At 41.3% G+C, this 19598-nt stretch overlaps 1 protein-coding gene across 1 annotated transcript in view; it reads right to left on the bottom strand.

The window, feature by feature from the left end:
* The window catches only part of mmp11a (matrix metallopeptidase 11a), a 74791-nt gene that overhangs the window by 32261 nt on the left and 22932 nt on the right, over positions 1-19598 (bottom strand). The window contains exons 2-3 of the mRNA XM_078170450.1: positions 18089-18309; positions 2453-2596 (exon numbers count right to left, since the gene is read on the bottom strand). Of these exons, the coding sequence (XP_078026576.1) occupies positions 2453-2596; positions 18089-18309 (365 nt within the window). The remainder of the gene's footprint in view (positions 1-2452; positions 2597-18088; positions 18310-19598) is intronic.

The raw sequence follows: 19598 nt of genomic DNA, 5'->3' as shown, positions 1-19598 counted from the left end.
TTCCCTCAGACACCTGATATGAACATTGCTGATGCACTTCTCAATTTACAACCATCATGCAAGGGTTCGATCTCCATTATCTACAATAAACTGCTGGGCATAAGGCAGGCCCCACTCAACAACATTAAAATCGCATGGGAGCAAGATCTGAATCTAACCTTGTCTGAGGACATGTGGGACACCATTTTTAAGTTGGTTAACTCAACTTCTCTTTGTGCCCGTCACTGCTTGTTGCAGTTCAAAGTTGTACACAGGACCCACATATCCAAATCGAAATTCACTTATCCACATATTTTGGACATGTCCTAGCTTGGAGAAATACTGGAGGGAAGTCTTCCAAACCTTATCCTTAATTGTCGGCTTGGACATGGAACCCGACCCTCTGATTGCTCTTTTTGGCACCACAGGTGACACAGATGTGCGCCTGACCCCAGCCAAACGCTGAACTCTGTCTTTTTGCCTCTCTCTTGGCCAGACATGCAATATTGCTGAGGTGGAAAAATGCTGTCCCGCCCACCCACGCTCAGTGGTTGAGAGATGTTATGTCTTGTTTAAACCTTGAAAAAATACATTACTCAATTTGTAACTCCAAAGATAAGTTTCAAAAAGTGTGGGGACATTTTCTGGAATACTTTCATAACCTTCAAATTAGCTAGGGATTGGATCCTTTACTCACACTTTGTTCTCTGTTTTTACGTCAGCAATACCAAGTGTATAAATCAGTCCTCTCTCTGATGCCTCCCTTTGGCCCATGCGTGGGTTCATAATTTATATGTATTTCTTTTTTTATTTTACTTTATTTATTTTTTACCCTCTTAGATTGAAACCCAACTTCCAGCTGTTACCTGTATCACTCCAGGAATGAAGTACAATTGGTCTATTTGTCCTGTTTAGTCTCTTATGTAAAAGTCTGGCTTGGAAATCATGGGTGGGGATAAGTTCTTTTTGTTTTGTGTTGTGTTTTTATTTTCTCCCTACTGGGCATGGACAGGATTATCTCTCGACCTATGAGTTGATTGTATATTTTACAAACTTCCTGTCAACACTTAACAACTGTACCATATATTTGTGAAAAAGTTCAATAAAAATATCTTTGAGAAAAAAAAAAAAGCACTGAATGAAGTGCTCCCCAGCCCCCTGCCACAACTTTTCTGCTAAAGACAAATGCTTTGTGGACACAGACCCTTAGTCCAAATTAAAATAAGTCAACCCCCATTAGACAGCTTGCCATGTAAAGGTGCGGACACACCAAACCGACATCAAAGAACTAGCGGCAACGAAAGCCAACTGTTGCGTCATCTACGTCGCCTCACGTCGCCCTGTGTCAGTTGCATTTGAACACACTACAAAGACTACATCCGACGGCCAAGTGGTACGTACGTTCTGCGCCTGCGTGAGAGGAAATAATGCAAAAAGGGAAACCGGAAGTCCGAGGAATGCATGAGATAAACAAAGTAGCGGAGTCCTGTCAGCCGAGGGGTTTCCTATCTGTGCAGCTGAGCACCGCAGCACCTCCACGGACTATTACATCCAGACGGTCCCGGTGTTTCCTCCTCAGGCTCCACTTCACTCAGCTGCCCGATAAACCCGCTGCTTCTTCCCACTTTAACCTGAATAACAAACCAGGGCTCGGTGCTCCGGTTGGATCCAAACGGAGAGCCGGGGCTAGTTGGGAAGCTAGCGGAGGCTAACTGGCTGTGCTTCCCTCCGGTCATGCCGCGGCTATTCAGGTTAAAGTGTGAAGAAGCAGCGGGTCTGTCGGGCAGCTGAGGGAAGTGGAGCCTGAGGAGGAAGCACCGGTTAGCCCCAGTTTCACTACAGGCAGATTCACTCGCTACAGGGGCGAGGAAATAAAACCTGAACAGCCAATCAGAGTGATCTCTCTCATCGACAAGCTCCGCTGCCGATTCAACATGCTCAGTCGGCCGAAAAGCCGCTGACGCCGATGCCGACGCTGAAGTGCCGACGGTGAAGGACACGCCACAAAAACTAGGCCGACAGACGCTCACCGATGGCCCGACTTTGGTCGATGGCCGACCGTCAGCTTGGTGTGTCAGGGCGTTAATACTGTTCAGACCTTCATGGTTCCCAGATGATATATCCTCATTACTATGGTGATCTTCCAGGGGTTTATCTCCAAGTCTGAAGAGTGACACTAATGTAGCCAAAGTGCCAAAGTACTTGGACAACTTTAAACTTTGACCTGATGGTGGCGCTAGATACAAAGTCAGAGGATCATCAAAGTTATTACAATTAATCCTGAGGAGAACATGAACGTCTGAAACACATTTCATGACAATCCATCCAATATTTGTTGAGATATTTCAGTCTGGACCAAAGTAGTCTTTTGTCCAACTACAGATTTTTTTCTTTACAATATTATCTGTATCTTTTAATCTAAACATGCATCATGTGTTCAGCCTCCTTTTCCTTTTATTTCCAGTCCTCTCACCTGGTGAAGTCGATGCGGATGTCGGCCTTCCCGCTGTGGATCTCAGTGAAGGTGAGCGGTGTGACGTCACTCCAGATTTTCAGCGCTTCCCGAAACACACGTCGCACCTTTTCCTCACTTATCTGCCAGGGAAACCGGACGATCCTGGGGGAGATCAATGCAGGTGTCAAACACACACACACACAGGATGTACAGTATGGCAGCAGAGGGGGACCACCAGCCTCGCAGGCCTCCCTCTAATCTGATACGTGCAGTCATCTCATCAGCGGGGTGGTGTGCTGTTACTGACGCCCTCAGGCCTGTGAACAAAACACTGCATCACTGTCTTGTCCCTTTCCTTTCAGATAAAAACCACCCAGCGTGATAACTGGAGAGAAACCTCCTCATCTTACCAACAGCACTCAAATTCTTCATAAATCATATAAAATATTAAGGACATTTGGCAGTTTGCACCTTAAATCTGAAAGTTACTATTGCAGAGGAATAAAAATAAATCCAGTTTGGAGTAAATAGAGAACAACCAACAAACTCAGTTGTGAATTAGATGGAATTAGACTTTGTATAATGAGAGTAATGACTCACAGAATGTTAACAGGTTGGAGAAGCAGAATTAGACAACTCTCATGTCTGTGCAGCAGTGGTTGAATGCAATTAAGGATTCTTTCAGACCTAGACTCGTCTCCTTTGGTCTGAATCAGGGACTAATTTTGTTCCAAAGTTGTATAATTGCCTAGAGTTCATTCGTGTTCTCACGGCAGCATTTACAAGCGGACCAGATCAAATGCCTTGTGTGAGAAAGCTGCTCTTGATTGGTCAGAATTTCCATGTGGGAAAAATCCAGGAAGTAAAGCAAACGTTGAAGAAGAGTACACTTGCAAGATAAATGTGACACTTTCTAATGTCACAATGGAGGGACAACTACGCAGGTTGATTTTAGCGCTGCTCATCGTGGACTATATTGCTGTCATTGTTCATTTTAGTCAAACCATACAGTTTGAAAACGAGGCGCGGCTCCAACTAGAAAACAATGTTTTGATGCATTGGATGTGCTGAATGTGCATATTAAGGCAGTACAGGAGGAGGTGCACATTAATAATCCTCCAGGATTGTAACATGCTCATGTTTAACCCAAACAATGTGTCATGTGACTGCAGTTGCTTCACATCCAGGTCGGAACACCTTCTCACCACAAAACAACCGCACCAGAGGGTCTCAGTCTGGTTGTTTTGGTGCACACCTGAGTGTGATTGCTGTGTTCACACCTGCCCAAACGAACTGCACTGAGGGGGCAAACAATCTTGAGTTTGATTGAACCATTGATTGAATTTCAACAGCACTGTAGTTAATATGTGGTTAGATTTAGGCACAAAAACACTTGGTTATGGTTATGAAAAGATCATATTTTGGCTTAAAACACCCGTGTTTGGTGGCACAATCCCCACTGAAAATGCAGCGATGTCTCAGTAAAAAAAAAAGGTGCTTTTCGTGCCACTTTCCCTGCTGGAAAAACCCCCACGTTTCTTGCAAAAACCAAAGTGTAAAAACAACAATTTGCTATTTTACAGTAGGTTGTTTGATGCTGGGGAGTTCCTGGTCCCTGTCAAGAAATAGTCTTGCATGTTGTTCCACACTCTGGTTTTTGTACAAATTAATTAAACAAGATACAGCCTGCTAATTCGTGAGCTTTAGAGGTGACGGTAGTTGGATTCTGTAATCATCGGACAAGGCCGCACTGGCTGTTTCCACTCTTTGTGCTAAGCTAAGCTAGCCAGTGAATATCTACATATCCCAAATTGTTGAGCTATTCTTTCGAACCAATAAAAAGTGTCACGTGTTAACATCAATTTGAGCCAAAGATTTAAAGGCACAGTTAAACATTCTGGCAACATGCTGGTATGTTTTATGTGAGAGTGAGATGAGGAGATTGAAACCTCTCTGATGTGGGTGAAGCTGTCAGGACGCGTTCAGCCTGTACTCTTTGCTTCTAGCTACAGTCTGGGATGCCAATTGCCACAGGTAAGCACAGGTTTTAGTTTCGGTACAGTGTTACCAAACCTGGCAACCTGACTGCTCGGAGAAAAACAGTTTCAGCATGTGCTCGTATACAAATTCAACAAACAAGACACAACATGTTAATTAGTGGGAGGATGAGATTGGTATGTTTCTCTCACTGCCAGAAAGACAACAAAGTGCGTTCACCAAAATGTCAGAATATTCCTTTAAACTCCAGCTGCTAATTCTGGATCTCCCTGGGGTCAACATCTGCAGCTTTAATTGGTGTAGAGGTATAAAGGAAAAGGTATTATGTGTGGTATTTGTAGCATCAGTCACATAAAGCTGAGGTCTATAATTAGAGTAACTGTGGACAAACACTGTCAGCGTCTAGTGTCCTCTCTGCTGAGAAGAATCTGCTGCGTCATTTTATGGCACCGGTCCAGAGTATGTAAGCTTACCTGCAAGAATTTATACTGCCTGTCATGGTTACGGCTCGGTCAAGAGGGACAGGAAGCAGCAGGGTTTATGGGAAATGTGGTTTTAATTTAGAGGTGCACTGACAATAAAAAATAAAAATAAAAATAAAAAATACCCCTGGTATTCATCTCAACCACTGTCTCTGAAGTATAGACTGCAGGAGGAGCTGAACCATGAAGCCTCTGAATATTTATATATATATATTTATATATTTTGTCATTTAATATGGCGGATGGAAGCTGCCAAAATAATAAAAAAAAAAAATACAAACTAATGAATAAATAAATACATTTAAAAAGTTAAATGAAAAATAAATATTACATCGAAAAAATAAATAGTTCAACAAAAAATAAATAAAAAGGAAAACTACATAGAAAAGTATATAAATAGGAAAATTAATATAGACCTGTATAAAGGAATGTATTACAACAATAATACGGAAATAAATAAGTTTGGGGAGGGAAATGAATGAATGAATAAATAAATCTAAAGATGAATAAATACACTTAAAATAAATTTAAATTAAAAAGAAATGCAAAAATAAATAATACAATTTAAAAATGACTAAAAATAAATAATAGTAAATAAATAAATAGGGAAATAAATGAAAAAAGAGAAAATTGTAAATAAATAAATCTAAAAATGAAAAAAAGGCTTAAAATAAATCTAAAATAAATTAAAAAAAGAATCCTGAAATGAATGATGAAATTTTAAAAAATTAAGAAAAACTAATAAATAAAAGGGAAAACTAAGTTGGAAAGTTAATAAAAGGGGAATTAATACAAAGGTAAATAAAAGAAGAAAATAAAAACAGGAATATCAATTTGTCAAATCTTATCTATTACTTAATGCCTTCTTTTATTTTTTAATATTATTTTTGGTACATTTAATGGCGTAATAATTCATTTATCGTGTCCTTAATTTTTTCATTTTTGATTTTTGGCAACTTCCATCCTCAGTACTCAAAAACCTGAATGAAAATAACTTGTTCATTGTTCATAAATTGCTTGTTCATTTATTTAAGACTCCAGCGAAGGTGCAAATATTTGTCCACATGGGGCTTTCCGCGGCGCAAAGTTCACACAGGAAGTCTTTGAGCTTATCACTTTCTCAGCACAACACCCTGCTCATTAGAGGTGGAAATGTTCCAAATATGACTCATCAGACCTACATCACTGACCTGTACATATGTAATTAGACCAGGGTTTTATCAAAAGATAACGGAGACATGACTTCCGGTTTGACGAGCGATGGAGTAGGCAGCAGGTCGGAAGAGCTCTGTCACCACTCAACATTTATTTGATATCTGCTGCATTATTTGCCTTCTTAGAGCGTGGTGAACCCGTTTCTAAAGCAGACTTCTGAGTTTGTGTCCAGGATATTCAGTTAAACATGGACAAGACGACCACAACTAAAGGTAAAAAAGCCGAAAACGGGAACGAGAGCAAACAAGACGGCGACTTAGCTTCTGAGCTGCTAGCTAGCAATGACCCCACGCATGGCGACAATGACAACTCGCCGGCAGCGTCTCTGACTGATATCCAGAAACTGCTCACTGGCATGGAAGAGCGGATTATTACAAGCCTGGCTGCACAAATTTCAGCCAACCATGCCGCCATCGCCAAACAACACCAGACAATCCAGGCCATTGAAACTTCAATGAACGATTTCCACGGGAGGCTAACACTGGAATCGGCAGTCGGAAAACTTCCAAAGGAAAAGGAGCAGCTGCAACTAAAATCGGATGACCTCAAGAACAGATCCAGGAGGTACAATGTTCGCATAACAGGCATACCAGAAGGAGCGGAAGCCAACCAACCGACCTCTTTCACTGAATCCTGCCTGGGAGAGATCCTCGGTCCCGACGCCTTCTCCCACCCTCTGACCGTGGATAGAGCACACAGGCTGGCCACCCAGAGAAGACAAGACGGCGTGCCCCGACCCTTCATAGCATGCATCCACCGCTTCCAGGTGAAGCAACGAATCATGCAGCTGGCACGAGAGAAAGGCCCCCTGTCCTACAGAAGCTCAGAGATTCACATTTACCCCGACTACAGCGCTGAAGTGGCTAGGAAGAGAGCCGCCTTTGCTCCGGTCAAGACCCGGCTGAGAGCGGCGGGATACCAGTTCAGCCTACGCTTCCCCGCTAAGCATCGTGTGGTTGCCGATGGATCCAGGCACGAGTTCTGCACCCCGGCTGAAGTCGCTGCTTTTCTGGAGGACAGACTACCCGCTGAATGAGACTCCTGACCAACTGTAACGCTATCATTGAAGAAAACAACCGGGGACATTGCACTCTTCTAGCTCAGCTTTGTTGGACGGACTGGTGAGTGAATAAAATTGCCGATTTGACTAAGATGTTAAGCAACGGAGGACTGAATGATATATCCTACTATGCTATTAACCTGAATATTATTAAGAGAATACACGGCGGCCTTTATTTCTGTTTACCGCGCCATTAATGGACATTATCTGACCAGTAAAGACACACATGTGCCTCGGATACTATAAATATATGTGGGGTTTAAAATACTTGTTTGTAATTGTTATCTGTGTTAGATATAGTCAGAGGTCTGTTTCTGCTATACGCTACCGCTGACATGTCGTGGCCATGACCCGGGCGCTTTTTTTTTCTCTCTTATCCTCCCCCCTCTTCTCTGGTATCATAACATTAGCAGCGTCGGCTGGCTTTACCCCCGCTCTTATTACCAACACAACGAACCATTGGTAGCGCTAACTTGATTGGGATGAGTGGAAACACTCAGCTGACTCGTCCGCTTTTACGCAACGTTAATGTTATACTGTGTAACTCTATATAGCTTTATTGCAACGCTAAGCTACCATCAGCTGTTGGCTCTGATGACATTAAAAGTGGGCTAGTTAGTGTCATACCCCGGTCAGCTTGGTGAAGAGAAACACTCTTTTTTTTCTCCTACGCCGTCCGTCCTTAGTTAATATAAGTTAATACCAGTGATGTTGTATTAAACTTGTCATCCGGCAACTGGACCAAACATTATGATTGTGAACCTAATAGTTTTGAACAGATAAATTACAGTAAACGATCATTACGTCAGCTACTGGGCTTTGTTTAATCTTCTTTTTTTATTTTATCATTATTATTATTACTATTATTATTTTTTCTTATTACCCAAGTTTTCTATCGCCCCCCAAAAAAACCTTCATAGACATCCAAGGGCTCACATTGAATGTTTTAAGGGATTGACATTTTGATTTATAGAGTCAACTACCTTAGTTTGTAAGTTTAAGGGTTTATCTCCTTTATTGCCCCAGTTCATTTTTTATTTATTTTATTTTATTTTTTATTTTTTTATTATTATTATTATTTTCTCTTTGTTTTTCTTGCTGGGCCACTTGTAAAAAATTCATTGTTTTGTCCATTGTTTGAAGATTTAAAAACAACTTAAATGGTCAGAAACTATTTAAAGAGCTGTCATGGCTATGCTCTTATGTCTTAATGATATGACACTCACCATTATTGTTATTGCTCGTTGACTGCAGTTTTTCCTCCTGCTGAGGCTGTTGATATGTAGAATTACTGTTTATTGATGTGTGCACTGGCTAGGGCACTGTATTAATACACTACTGTTTGGATACTTGTGAAGTAAAGGTTCGTCACGTTCCAATTCATTTTTCTCTGTATTTAAAAAAGAAAGATTTACATAATGGCAGAGTTTGAAGTGCAGGGTAAAACAAAGCACAAAGTGTGTAACGGCACAAGCCATGAGATATGTTTTACAGGCTTATGTACACGTGATTGGAGTATCGCTTTTTGTTATTTATTTATTTTTTCCTTTCGTTTCTTTTTCTCCTTTTTTTTTTTCTTTTTTCTTTTCTTAGCATTAACTTCTCCCCCTCCCTCCCCCAGTGTTCTCTGCTGCGGCACACTTTTCAGACAGGACACCATCTTGCTGTCTCCAAACTATCCTGCCCTACTACCTATCACCTATTTACTCTCCTAAACCAGTATGGGTAGCCATCACAATAAGGTAACTGATAACCCCACCCAATTCATATCCTGGAATGTTAAAGGGGTCAATAACCCAGTTAAAAGACAAAAAGTTATGTCTCACTTGCAACAACTGAAGGTAGATGTAGCATTTTTACAAGAAACCCACCTATGTAATGCCAGTGTTGCTGGCAGTGTTTCACTCTCAAGAAGTAATTAGTGATCCTAACGGGCGGTACGTCATTGCTGTTGGACAGCTCTTTGCCAACCCTTTAATTTTAGTGAACTTGTATGCACCAAACTGTGATGATAATCATTTTTTTGAAAAACTATTTCTGACGATACCCAAGATTGATAATGGATATCTCATAATAGGAGGGGACTTCAATCTTGTATTGGATGTCACCTTGGACAGGTCATCAACCAACCCTCAGAGACTTTCTAGGTCAGCAGGAGTTGTGAGTGATTTTATGTGTCAATGTGGCCTTTCGGATGTTTGGAGGTTTCAGTTTCCCCACACTAGAAGTTATTCCTTTTTCTCAAATGTACATCATACCTATACCCGTATAGATTATTTTCTTCTTGAGAACAGGCTTCTACCCAAGGTTAAGACTTGCTCAGATTCCAGTATTGTTATATCAGATCACAGCGCCATCCAATTTGACCTGGATCTTCCAAATCGCCCTCCCCCAAACAGAATCTGGAGACTCAACCCTCTTCTACTATCGGACGAGAAATTTGTTTTGTTGTTGTTAGAGTTTATTTCATCCCAAATTGAACTTTTCCTGGAGACAAACACCTCCCCGGAGATCTCATTTGCCACATTATGGGAGACTCTTAAAGTATACATCCGTGGACAAATCATAGCTTACTCCTCTACACTTAAAAGAGAAAAAAATTCCAAATTACATGAAATCTTCCAACGAATACTAGATACTGACTCAAAATATGCTCAAAGCCAGACTCCGGATCTTTACAAAGACCGCTTGAGATTACAAACTGAATTTGACCTTTTAACCACTGATGAGGCAACACGCCTTATTATGAAAGCCAGGCATAATGTCTACAAATTTGGAGACAAAGCGAGTAGCCTACTAGCTCTACAAGCTTGTCAGGCAGCGGCTGCGCACTCCATTACAAAGATCCAGTCACACACAGGAGAGATTTTAACAGATCATGACGACATAAATAAAGCTTTTTTTCAATTCTACTCTGACCTTTATACATCGGAATGCAGCAAGGACTCTAATCTCCCATGTAATTTCTTTGAAAACCTGACTATTCCTGGTGTGTCAGAGGACCAAAATACTAAATTGTGTGCAGACATTTCGGCTTCTGAAATTATTACAGCGGTTAAATCTATGCAAAATAATAAGTCGCCCGGCCCTGATGGGTTCACATGCGAATTCTATAAAACGTTTGCCCATCTACTAGCACCAATTCTCCAAGCTATGTTCAAAGAGGCGCTCTCTCTGGGTACTCTTCCCTTGACACTGAGACAGGCCTCAATCTCACTACTGGCAAAGAAAGATAAAGATCCACTCTTTTGTGCATCATATCGTCCCATTTCTTTGCTAAATGTGGACTTTAAAATGTTATCCAAAGTGTTGACTAAGCACCTACAGAGTGTGATCCCCGATATTATTTCGCCCGATCAAACGGGATTCATTCAGGGCCGGCACTCTTACTCAAATTTGAGAAAGCTATTCAATGTTGTCCACTCGGCCCGGTCAACATGCCCTGAGGTAGTAATTTTGCTTGACGCTGAAAAGGCCTTTGACCGGGTCGAGCGGGACTATTTATTCTTCACTCTTCAAAAGTTTGGCTTTAAAGAGGGATTCATAGCCTGGATTAGATTGCTTTACTCTTCCCCCCTGGCATCTGTGATTTCCAATAATACTCAGTCTGGTTACTTCCCTCTCGGACGGGGGACGAGACAGTGATGTCCCCCGTCTCCTCTCTTGTTTGCATTGGCCATTGAGCCCTTAGCGATTGCACTGCGACACTGTAAGGACTTTAAAGGTATACAGCGGGAGGACCTAGAGTTTAAAACGTCTCTTTATGCAGATGATCTGCTTTTATATGTTTCCAACCCAACTTCATCAATCCCCTACATTCTAGATACTCTGAATCAATTTGGAAAGATTTCCGGATACAAGTTGAATTTGCAAAAGAGCGAACTTCTTCCCCTAAACTCTAAGGCAGATGAAATTCCCTCTAATCTTTTCCCCTTTAAAAGGGGAATAATATCTGGGAATTGAGGTTACTCGCTCTTTCCCTGCTACCTTTAAGAAAAATTTTATGGCAGTCCTTAACAAATGTAAGCAGGATATGAACCGATGGGCCTCTCTACCATTGTCAGTAGCAGGACGTGTTAACCGTATTAAAATGATAGTATTGCCAAAATTTTTATATCTTTTCCAAAACATCCCAATTTTAATTAAAAAAACTTTCTTTAAAACACTCGATAAAACCATTGTCTCTTTCATATGGGCGAATAAACCTAGTCGTATTAGCAAGACCCACCTACAAGGATCTAAACGCTCAGGAGGGCTTGCATTGCCAAATTTTATTTTTTATTATTGGGCATGCAACATCCAGAAATTAATTCACTGGTTTGAAGATAAACCAATTACAGATAAAGCAGACTGGGTGCAACTGGAGCTTTCATCAAGCCAACACCACTTAGGCTCAGTGATTTGTGCGGCCTTGCCCCTTGTTAGCAATAATTTGAGTTCAAATACAATCGTTAATCACACCATAAGAATTTGGGTTCATTTTAGAAAACATTTTGGGCTACAGGGACCTTCTATCCTCTCACCTGTTAAGTCAAACCACATGTTCACTCCCTCCTGTACTGATCCTGCATTCAGTCTGTGGTTCAACAAAGGTATCAAATCAGTGTGTAACTTATATACAGAAGACATATTTATGTCTTTCTCCCAACTATCCCAAACCTACAACTTGCCCAAGAACCATTTCTTCCGTTACTTACAGGTTAGGAGCTTCGTACAAAAGTTCGTTTCCGGATAAACCCATAAAATCACATATTGAATATATTCTTGAACTGAAATCAGACCGGAGAGGACTGGTAGCCCAGATGTATGATCTTATCCAGAGCATTAACCCACACTCCACTGAAAACTTAAGGAAGGCCTGGGATTCTGACCTTGGAGTAGTTTTTAAAGACGATCAATGGGACTCCATCTTAAATCTGATACACACATCATCTACGTCTGCTAAGCACGGTCTAATCCAATTGAAAGTGGTACATAGAGCTCACTTTACTAAGGCCAGGCTGGCAAAGATCTATCCGAATGTTAATCCATTATGCCCCCGGTGTAGAGGACAGCCAGCCATGGGCGTGGTAGTGGGGGGAAAAGTGGACCTGACTACCCAGGGCCCGAGTAGGGAGAGGGGCCCATGAAAATCCTGATTTTTTTTTTTTTTGTGATGTTTTTATTTCGAATGAATTGGGCCCTCCAATTAATTGGTGTCATAATTTATTTCAAATATATTGATAACATCAACTGAGAGAATGAACTTTATGTCACAGTCCTCCCACATATTGGACATTCTGGGGGCCCCCTCTTGGAGGCGCAAAATGGTTTAGTCCGCCCGACAGCGACCGGCGACAAGTGTAACGTCAGTGAGCCCAGATTGAATGACCTGGGGGCTAGACATCATGCTGCCCAAAAAGCATAAATCAGGGTATCAAAAGAAGAAAGAGAGGAAAGAAAAAGAAAGAAGGCAGAATGAGGGGAGGCAGCTGTTGACTGTTTTCTTTCCCAAAGGTGAACCGAGTTTGCTTGTTATGCAAAGTCCAATTAAAGTTAACGTAGTCCACTCCAGACAGCTGCTGCTGATGTTTGTATGCTCACGTGAAGTCTTTAGCTTAGCTAGATGCCAACCAGGCTGCTTGTGGCTGTAAGTATAAAGACAATTATGGGCCAGCTAACGTTAGTTGTCAACATTAACCATTTTCAGAAACAAACAGTGGTGCTGGCGCTGGCGCAGCCGCAGCAGCAGGAGCAGCAGGAGCAGCAGTGGCCAGTCCTGGCGGCTCTTCTGAAGATGAGGCTGAGATTAGAGATGAGCAAAGACAAGGTGAGATCGTTGTTCAAGTATTCAAGGGCGAGCTCCCCCCTCCGACCCCCCCTAACGTTGGTATGTTGGTTCGCGAGGGAGAGAGAGAGAGAGAGGGAGAGAGGGAGAGAGAGAGAGAGAGAGAGAGAGAGAGAGAGAGAGCGAGAGCTGCTGACTGGTAGAATTGCTGCCTAAATGCGAGTTGTTTACCTTAAGTTTAAAGTAAGTTAGCCTTTTGGTTCAGTGCGTGTGCTATAGCCTATTGTCTACTAACACAGCAGAGCTGAAAGTGAAACTCCGTGCTGAGACTTAATAAATGATCCACCTAGCAATATTTCTGCTGCATATATCAACATGTAAATAGCCTACCAATATCACTGTAGGCTCAAGTGCACACTAGTAATATATTAATTGGGCAATAAAGCAATTTATTATTTTTGTCTGGTAAAAAGCCTTAGCATTGCAGTGCAGTGCTGTGCTTAAAAGCTATTGTCAATGCTCAATAAATTCATGATGTTACCAAAGCCAATGAATAATCATGTTAAATAACTGTGATCTCAATATCAATCAAAAATAATTGTGATTATGATTTTTGCCATACATTTTGTGCCATAGATAGATAGATAGAGAGAGCGAGAGAGAGAGAGAGAGAGGTGTAGGTGGTGAGAAGAACATAGAAAAACAATTAGCTATTCCTCTCAATCTGGCTGAAAAATGGCTTAAAACATTTTTGCCTCTGCAACTTGCTGACCATGATGAATACTGTGTGTTATAGCAAATAATTAGGCTAGTCTAAGCATCTATTGTAGGAAAGCATATCTGATGTTTACTTAATGTTTGACTTTTAATGAACATATTTGCAAACTTTCACATTATCTTTGTACTTGTTCTAAATGGTAGATGTCAAGCGCTGTCAAGCGCCCTCTTGTGGATTATTACCAGTTATGACTGTTTGGTTGACAGCCTTAGAGCTCAGCCCATAGCAACACAAAAATGAGCCCCATTTAAAAGACAATCCGTCAACATAATAAGCAATGCTTGGCCATATGTTTCACTATTTTTAGCAGTTTATCTTGCACTGAAATGGCTCTAGAAATACAAAGTGAGCTTGCTTTAAAAAGTAGGTCGGGTTATTTGTATGTTAAGAGGCTAATACCAATTCTTTATTCTTGTAGATGTAGAGAGTTCTGCATCAGATGCTGAAGGCAAGGAAGGGTGTAGCTTAAAACCCTATTTATGCTTTTTTATTTTAAATAAATACCCCTTTTTTTTTCTTTTTTTTTTTTTGCTCACGCGCCTCGTGCACTGGCATGGATAGGGGCCCACTGACATTGAGAGTGTACAGGGCCCATAATTTGGTGCTACGCCCCTGCAGCCAGCAGACCTAGTACACATGTTCTGGTGGTGTCCGAACCTCTCCACCTTTTGGAAAAGTATTTTCAAAGCTTTTAGTGAAATATTTGGAACCCAGTTGAATCCTGATCCGATCTGTGCCCTCTTTGGGCTAATACCAGATGGAAACAACAAGCTCCCCCATCCTTTTCTCACTGGGTCAATGATGTTATGTACTTCCTAAAGCTAGAAAAAATCAAATACACACTTAAGGGATCCTCTCAATCTTTTTTCAAAATATGGAGGCCCTTTCTCGACTTTTATGACTCCTTGCAGGAGCCCCTTAACAATGAATAAGGTAGAACTCACACACCATTGATCGCAGAAGTGAACACCCCCCCCCCCCCTTTTTTTTAAATTAATCAATTTATTTATTTTTTTTTTTTTTTTTAATTGATTTTCAGTCTATATCTTTATCAGTGAGGTTGTTTTTGCTTTTGCTTTGTTTGTTTTGTTTTTCTTTTTTCTCTTTATTTATGTTTTCTTACTCCCCAAGTGTGCTTTATATCATGTAAACCTGTGGGTGGGTGGGTGGGGATGGGAATGGTGAACTCACTGTGTCAATATATCTGCTGAACAATGCACTTCTACATTTTGGGGATGAATATGTAAATTGAAGTGATATGCATTTGTTCTGTATTTTTCATCTCTGTGGGATAATAATTGTAAGAAAACAATAAAACATATTTATAAAAAAAAAAGATAACGAAGACATTAGCGCACTGGTCACTTGAGTTTTTCATCAAACAAACTGGAGGAAACAGTGCTTTTGTTGGGGACTATTTTCAGAGGCGGATTAATTCACATTTGGTGGTCTAGTGAGTATTTGTGGCAGCAGGACAGTGAATGTGGGATTGAGTCAAAATAAACTACAGTGTGTGTGTGTGTGTTCGTAGGAATGAAGAAACATGTCACCAAGTGTGGCTCGATGAAGTGATTCTAATAGTTTTTATGGACAACAATGGAGCTCTGTGGCACAGAGAGCTCCTTTTCAGTTTTGCTAACAGCCGTTAAACCGTTAAAACAACTCTCCACCCTTTCAACGCTCATATTTTAGCCGTTTAGAAGGACACAGAAGCAACAGTGGCTTTGTCAGGTCATACAGAAGTATAGTTTGACTTTGCCGGTTGCTGCCTGGATTCTGGTTACTTTGTCAGGTGTCACTTTGAGCGCTTTATTGGTCCGATCCAGCACAATCTTATTAGTCTGTGGCCGGTGCTTGCTCCCCCTTCTTTCTCTCCGTCCCTCTGTCTGTCTTAATATACTGTTGTGTTAAAGAATGACTACAATGAAAGGGACCCCGGGAGACACAGACAGAGAGGCAGCAGCCAGACGCTTGACGGTGCCAAGGCCTCATATGAAAAAAAAAAACGGCACTCATTTGTCAGAATCATAACTTCAAGACCTCATTTTCTAAGAACAATATAAGCCCTCCCACGTTACATTGTTTTACTTGAGTCCACCATTTAATGTGTCTGAAGTCCAGCAGATCGTGTCGCAATGGAGTCATCACTTTTAATGTCATGAACTTCAATAGCGTGCCATCTCGTGTAAGTCTTTCTTTAAATCTGCACTAAATGATTTCTCCTTTGGCCACTTGGGGGCAGTGGAGACAAGTTGACACTGACGTATTACATTTCAAGTTGATATGGTCAATGTGCTAGCAAACAGCTGCTTATTTACATAGGTTAGCTACCAAACTCAGTACTTTTAAGGGTACCCACTGAATCACGTCAGCACTACAGAGAACACGTTCACGTTAATTCCATATTTAAGTGTCTGAGAGCACATCTGAGTGAGAAAGCCAAGAGGCAGGAGTGCGGCGAAGCCTGGAAGCCATCAACAGAGCTCCACTTAGCCAAAGGGTTCAACTTCAGACAGGAGGCAGAGGCACCCAAAGCTGGGAAGCTGGCCACAGAGCTCCATCAGCCGTTCCATCAATCCCTTAAACAGCCGCTCCATTGGCAGCTTCATCAGTTGCTCCGTTGGCTGCTCCGTCCAAGCACTCGGGAACAGCGGCAGGCTTTGAAGCTGTAGTAATAGTAGTCTAAAATGAAACTGCACCGTCCAGGTCTGTCGAGTGATGCCTTGGGACCCAAAAGACTATTTCCCAAAGACTTACACTGAGAAAGAGACGTCTGTGAATCAGTGATTGCATTTTCTTTAGCGTCACAACCCCCATGAAATGACTTGCACGATTAAATAATTTCATCCCCATTCAAGTTAGCAGAGTGGTAAACAGGAAGTTAATTGTTTGGCTGCAGTTGGCCGGTGTAAGTCTCAAGTGCACTTGCTCTATGGCGCCACAGTGTGAAAGAACTGGGTTATATCATACTGCAGAAACTGAGCTTTGAGCATTGAGCATCTTCGATTGATAACACTTAGAAAGTCCAGAAGAGCTGCACAATTAAATCATTTTATGCCCATGCATGTTAGCGGAGAGCTAAACCAGAACTAGCCAGCTGTAGGAGAAGTAGTCCCTCGTGCACCTGCTGTATGGGTCCAGTGATGCTGGAGCACTGCCGATCATCCAGGTAATTTAATGCTGCAGAAAAGAGTTTTTTGGCTTCATGCACCATTGAACAGGGCCTGCCTCCAATGCTGTATCCAGGTCTCTTTATACATCCACAGCTCCGTCAGCTGCTCTGTTAGCTTCCCAGTGAACCAAAACCACAGCTGCAGCACCGATCTCAAAGCCTAGCTAGCCTCAACTTTTTGCTGATGCTATGCTAGCTTTATGTGGATTGCGTTGCACATGGAGATGAGGCAATGGGACGATGAGGTGTGATGTTAAAAGGGGGCTCAGACACTGATGAGCAGCAAAGATACTTTTATGACCAAATACAATCTTTAAATAACGTTCAGTCCCTTTGTTGCAAGTAGCAAACACACACAAGCCCATAACAAAGTTAACTAGGTCAACAAGCACTTGAGTAACACTTCAACAGCAACTCCACGATAGTGCAGCTGATAACGGTGTTGTGTTGTCACGCCTACTGTGCGACCACAGTATAACTGTATCTGTCTGCTGGTTGCTGCTGAGCAGGAGGCGCACAGTGGCTGTTTACAGCTTTTTGTCTGAAGACAACGAGGGCGGTGAGAGTTTTAAGGTCCATTTACTCGCTTTTTTTGGAACTTTGCAGATGAAGTTGTCATGAAATTGTAGATGTCAAATTATCCTGAACAAGTTTAGGTCTTTTCATCACTGATGGCTTAAAAGTTGAGCTTGATTTTTTACTTTTGATCTTGAAAACCGACAAAAACAAATCTCCACTCGAGGTCCCTTACTTGATTTTGCTAGTGTTGATTCTGATAACAGCCATTTATACAAATTTTTTCTGCTCCACATAATGGCTCTTCACTGTGTTGGACACTGTTGGTCAGATGTGGATTGGTCACTGCCTTGTATCTTTAAATCTAATCTCTGTATGAAAATATTTGTATTTTTAGTTTTTTGCATTTGTTTGTAGCCTCAGTTTGCCCCCTGAAGAATGCCTAAGAATTGGGGGACATAGTAAAATATTCCTAATGGACGGGTTGGGTCATTTTCTGGAGGTGTTGCTAAAAAAGAAAACAAACGTTCGTCCTTGGTTGTAAACACAGGAAATAAATAAATCACCGTCCTATCATGTGGTGTTCTTCCATTTCATTTCACAATAAAATGAATTCTGCAAATTAAACTAATATTGGGTCAGAACTGAGTATGTAGGTATCTGTACCTGTAGGTGAGGTCTGTCTTCTCCAAACGTCCTCCATACAGGACAAAGCGTCTCTGTCGCCCCCGATAATGCACCTCCTTCTGAGCGGGGTAATCCGGCACGCCACAGCGAGGACGGTTCCACGTGTTGGAGGTGTTTGTCTGCAAACTCGTCTCCTTCACTAAGTCCTGAGCGTGAGGAGCCTTCCCCCTCTTCTTCAGGTCGGGGAATTTTTCAGAGACCTGCAATGACAACATGTTCTTAGTCAGTGCAGGTTCGTTTTTATTCAACAATCAGTTGGCATTTAATTAACTGATTAATAGTCACCTAACTATCTTGGTATGTTATTATAATGTGTAGAAATATATAAGAAAATAATCTGTGTTTTTGAAGAAGACGAAAAAAGAGAAGAAAATGTAAGTTAACGGAGAACCATGGACGAGAAAAAGGAGCAAGTTTTTAAAAAAAAGTAGGACAAGAAGGACAAAAGGCTGCTCACACTTGTAGGACTCTGAGACGTAGGTACACTCACATGGTTTGTTCCTGGTGAGCTGACTGCTAACATGCAACTTTGACTTTTGTTTTTCTTGCATGTCTCCGGAGTGAATGGAGAATCCAAACAAGGTGAACATTGTTGATGACTTGAAGTAAACAGGGACCAAACTTAATAACAGCAAAACTATCAAAACATCACTTCACAAGCTCTGACACAACTTGTGCTGTGTAATTCAAGTCTCATTTATCCAGTCCTATGCTCTGTACTTCTCAAACACATGCAATTTTGCTAAAATACTGTTCAGTACAAATAGACTCATGCACAGCTGAATCTGAATGCGCATTTGAACTCTGCTCAAGGCGCCCTAGTCGTAGGCGGAAGTGTTTTATATTGGTATGTGTTAGTGAAAATGCATGTGTTTGGGAAGAACTGAGCATACAACTGGATAACGAGACTTCGGTTGTGTGACTGTTTGTAAGATGATGTTTTGATATAATTTTACTGTTGTTAAATGCAGTCCTTGAAGTTTTAAGTTTGCTTTACAAATTTGAGGTAATAGCAGTGACTACTTGATATAAAAATCCTCACTTTAGGGGTGAAATATTCTTTTAAGTACATGGTGTATGAGGGACGCACAGTATGTGAGTTATGTCGCACGATATATGTTACATAACGCACTGTTTTTAAGCCAAATCATAATGTTTTTTATGGAGCTGACCATGCTGTTTTGGCGCCTAAATCTAACAAAAGTGGAAGTGAAACCTTCCCACACTGCTATGGAGTGTTCTGAACATAATGGTCAGTGTAGCAGTAGTCTTCTAACCCATATCTATAACGCTGACAAGCACTAATAGCACCCATTTAAACATTTGAAAAGGGTACATGAGTAGGCTGTTAAGGAGGTAAAGATGAAAAGTGAAAGAAAGGATAAAGATTTAAAAAGAGGAGCAAGTACAAGTACATGAGGCAGAGGAAAGGCATGATAAAGTAGAGAATTATAAAAGGAAAAGGGAGATGAAGAGAAACAAGTGGATG

This window comes from Epinephelus lanceolatus, chromosome 9 (genome assembly GCF_041903045.1).
Source record: "Epinephelus lanceolatus isolate andai-2023 chromosome 9, ASM4190304v1, whole genome shotgun sequence".
NCBI lineage: Eukaryota > Metazoa > Chordata > Actinopteri > Perciformes > Serranidae > Epinephelus > Epinephelus lanceolatus.
The sequence above is the reverse complement of the archived record's forward strand: the minus strand, read 5'-3'. Positions and strand labels throughout refer to the sequence as shown.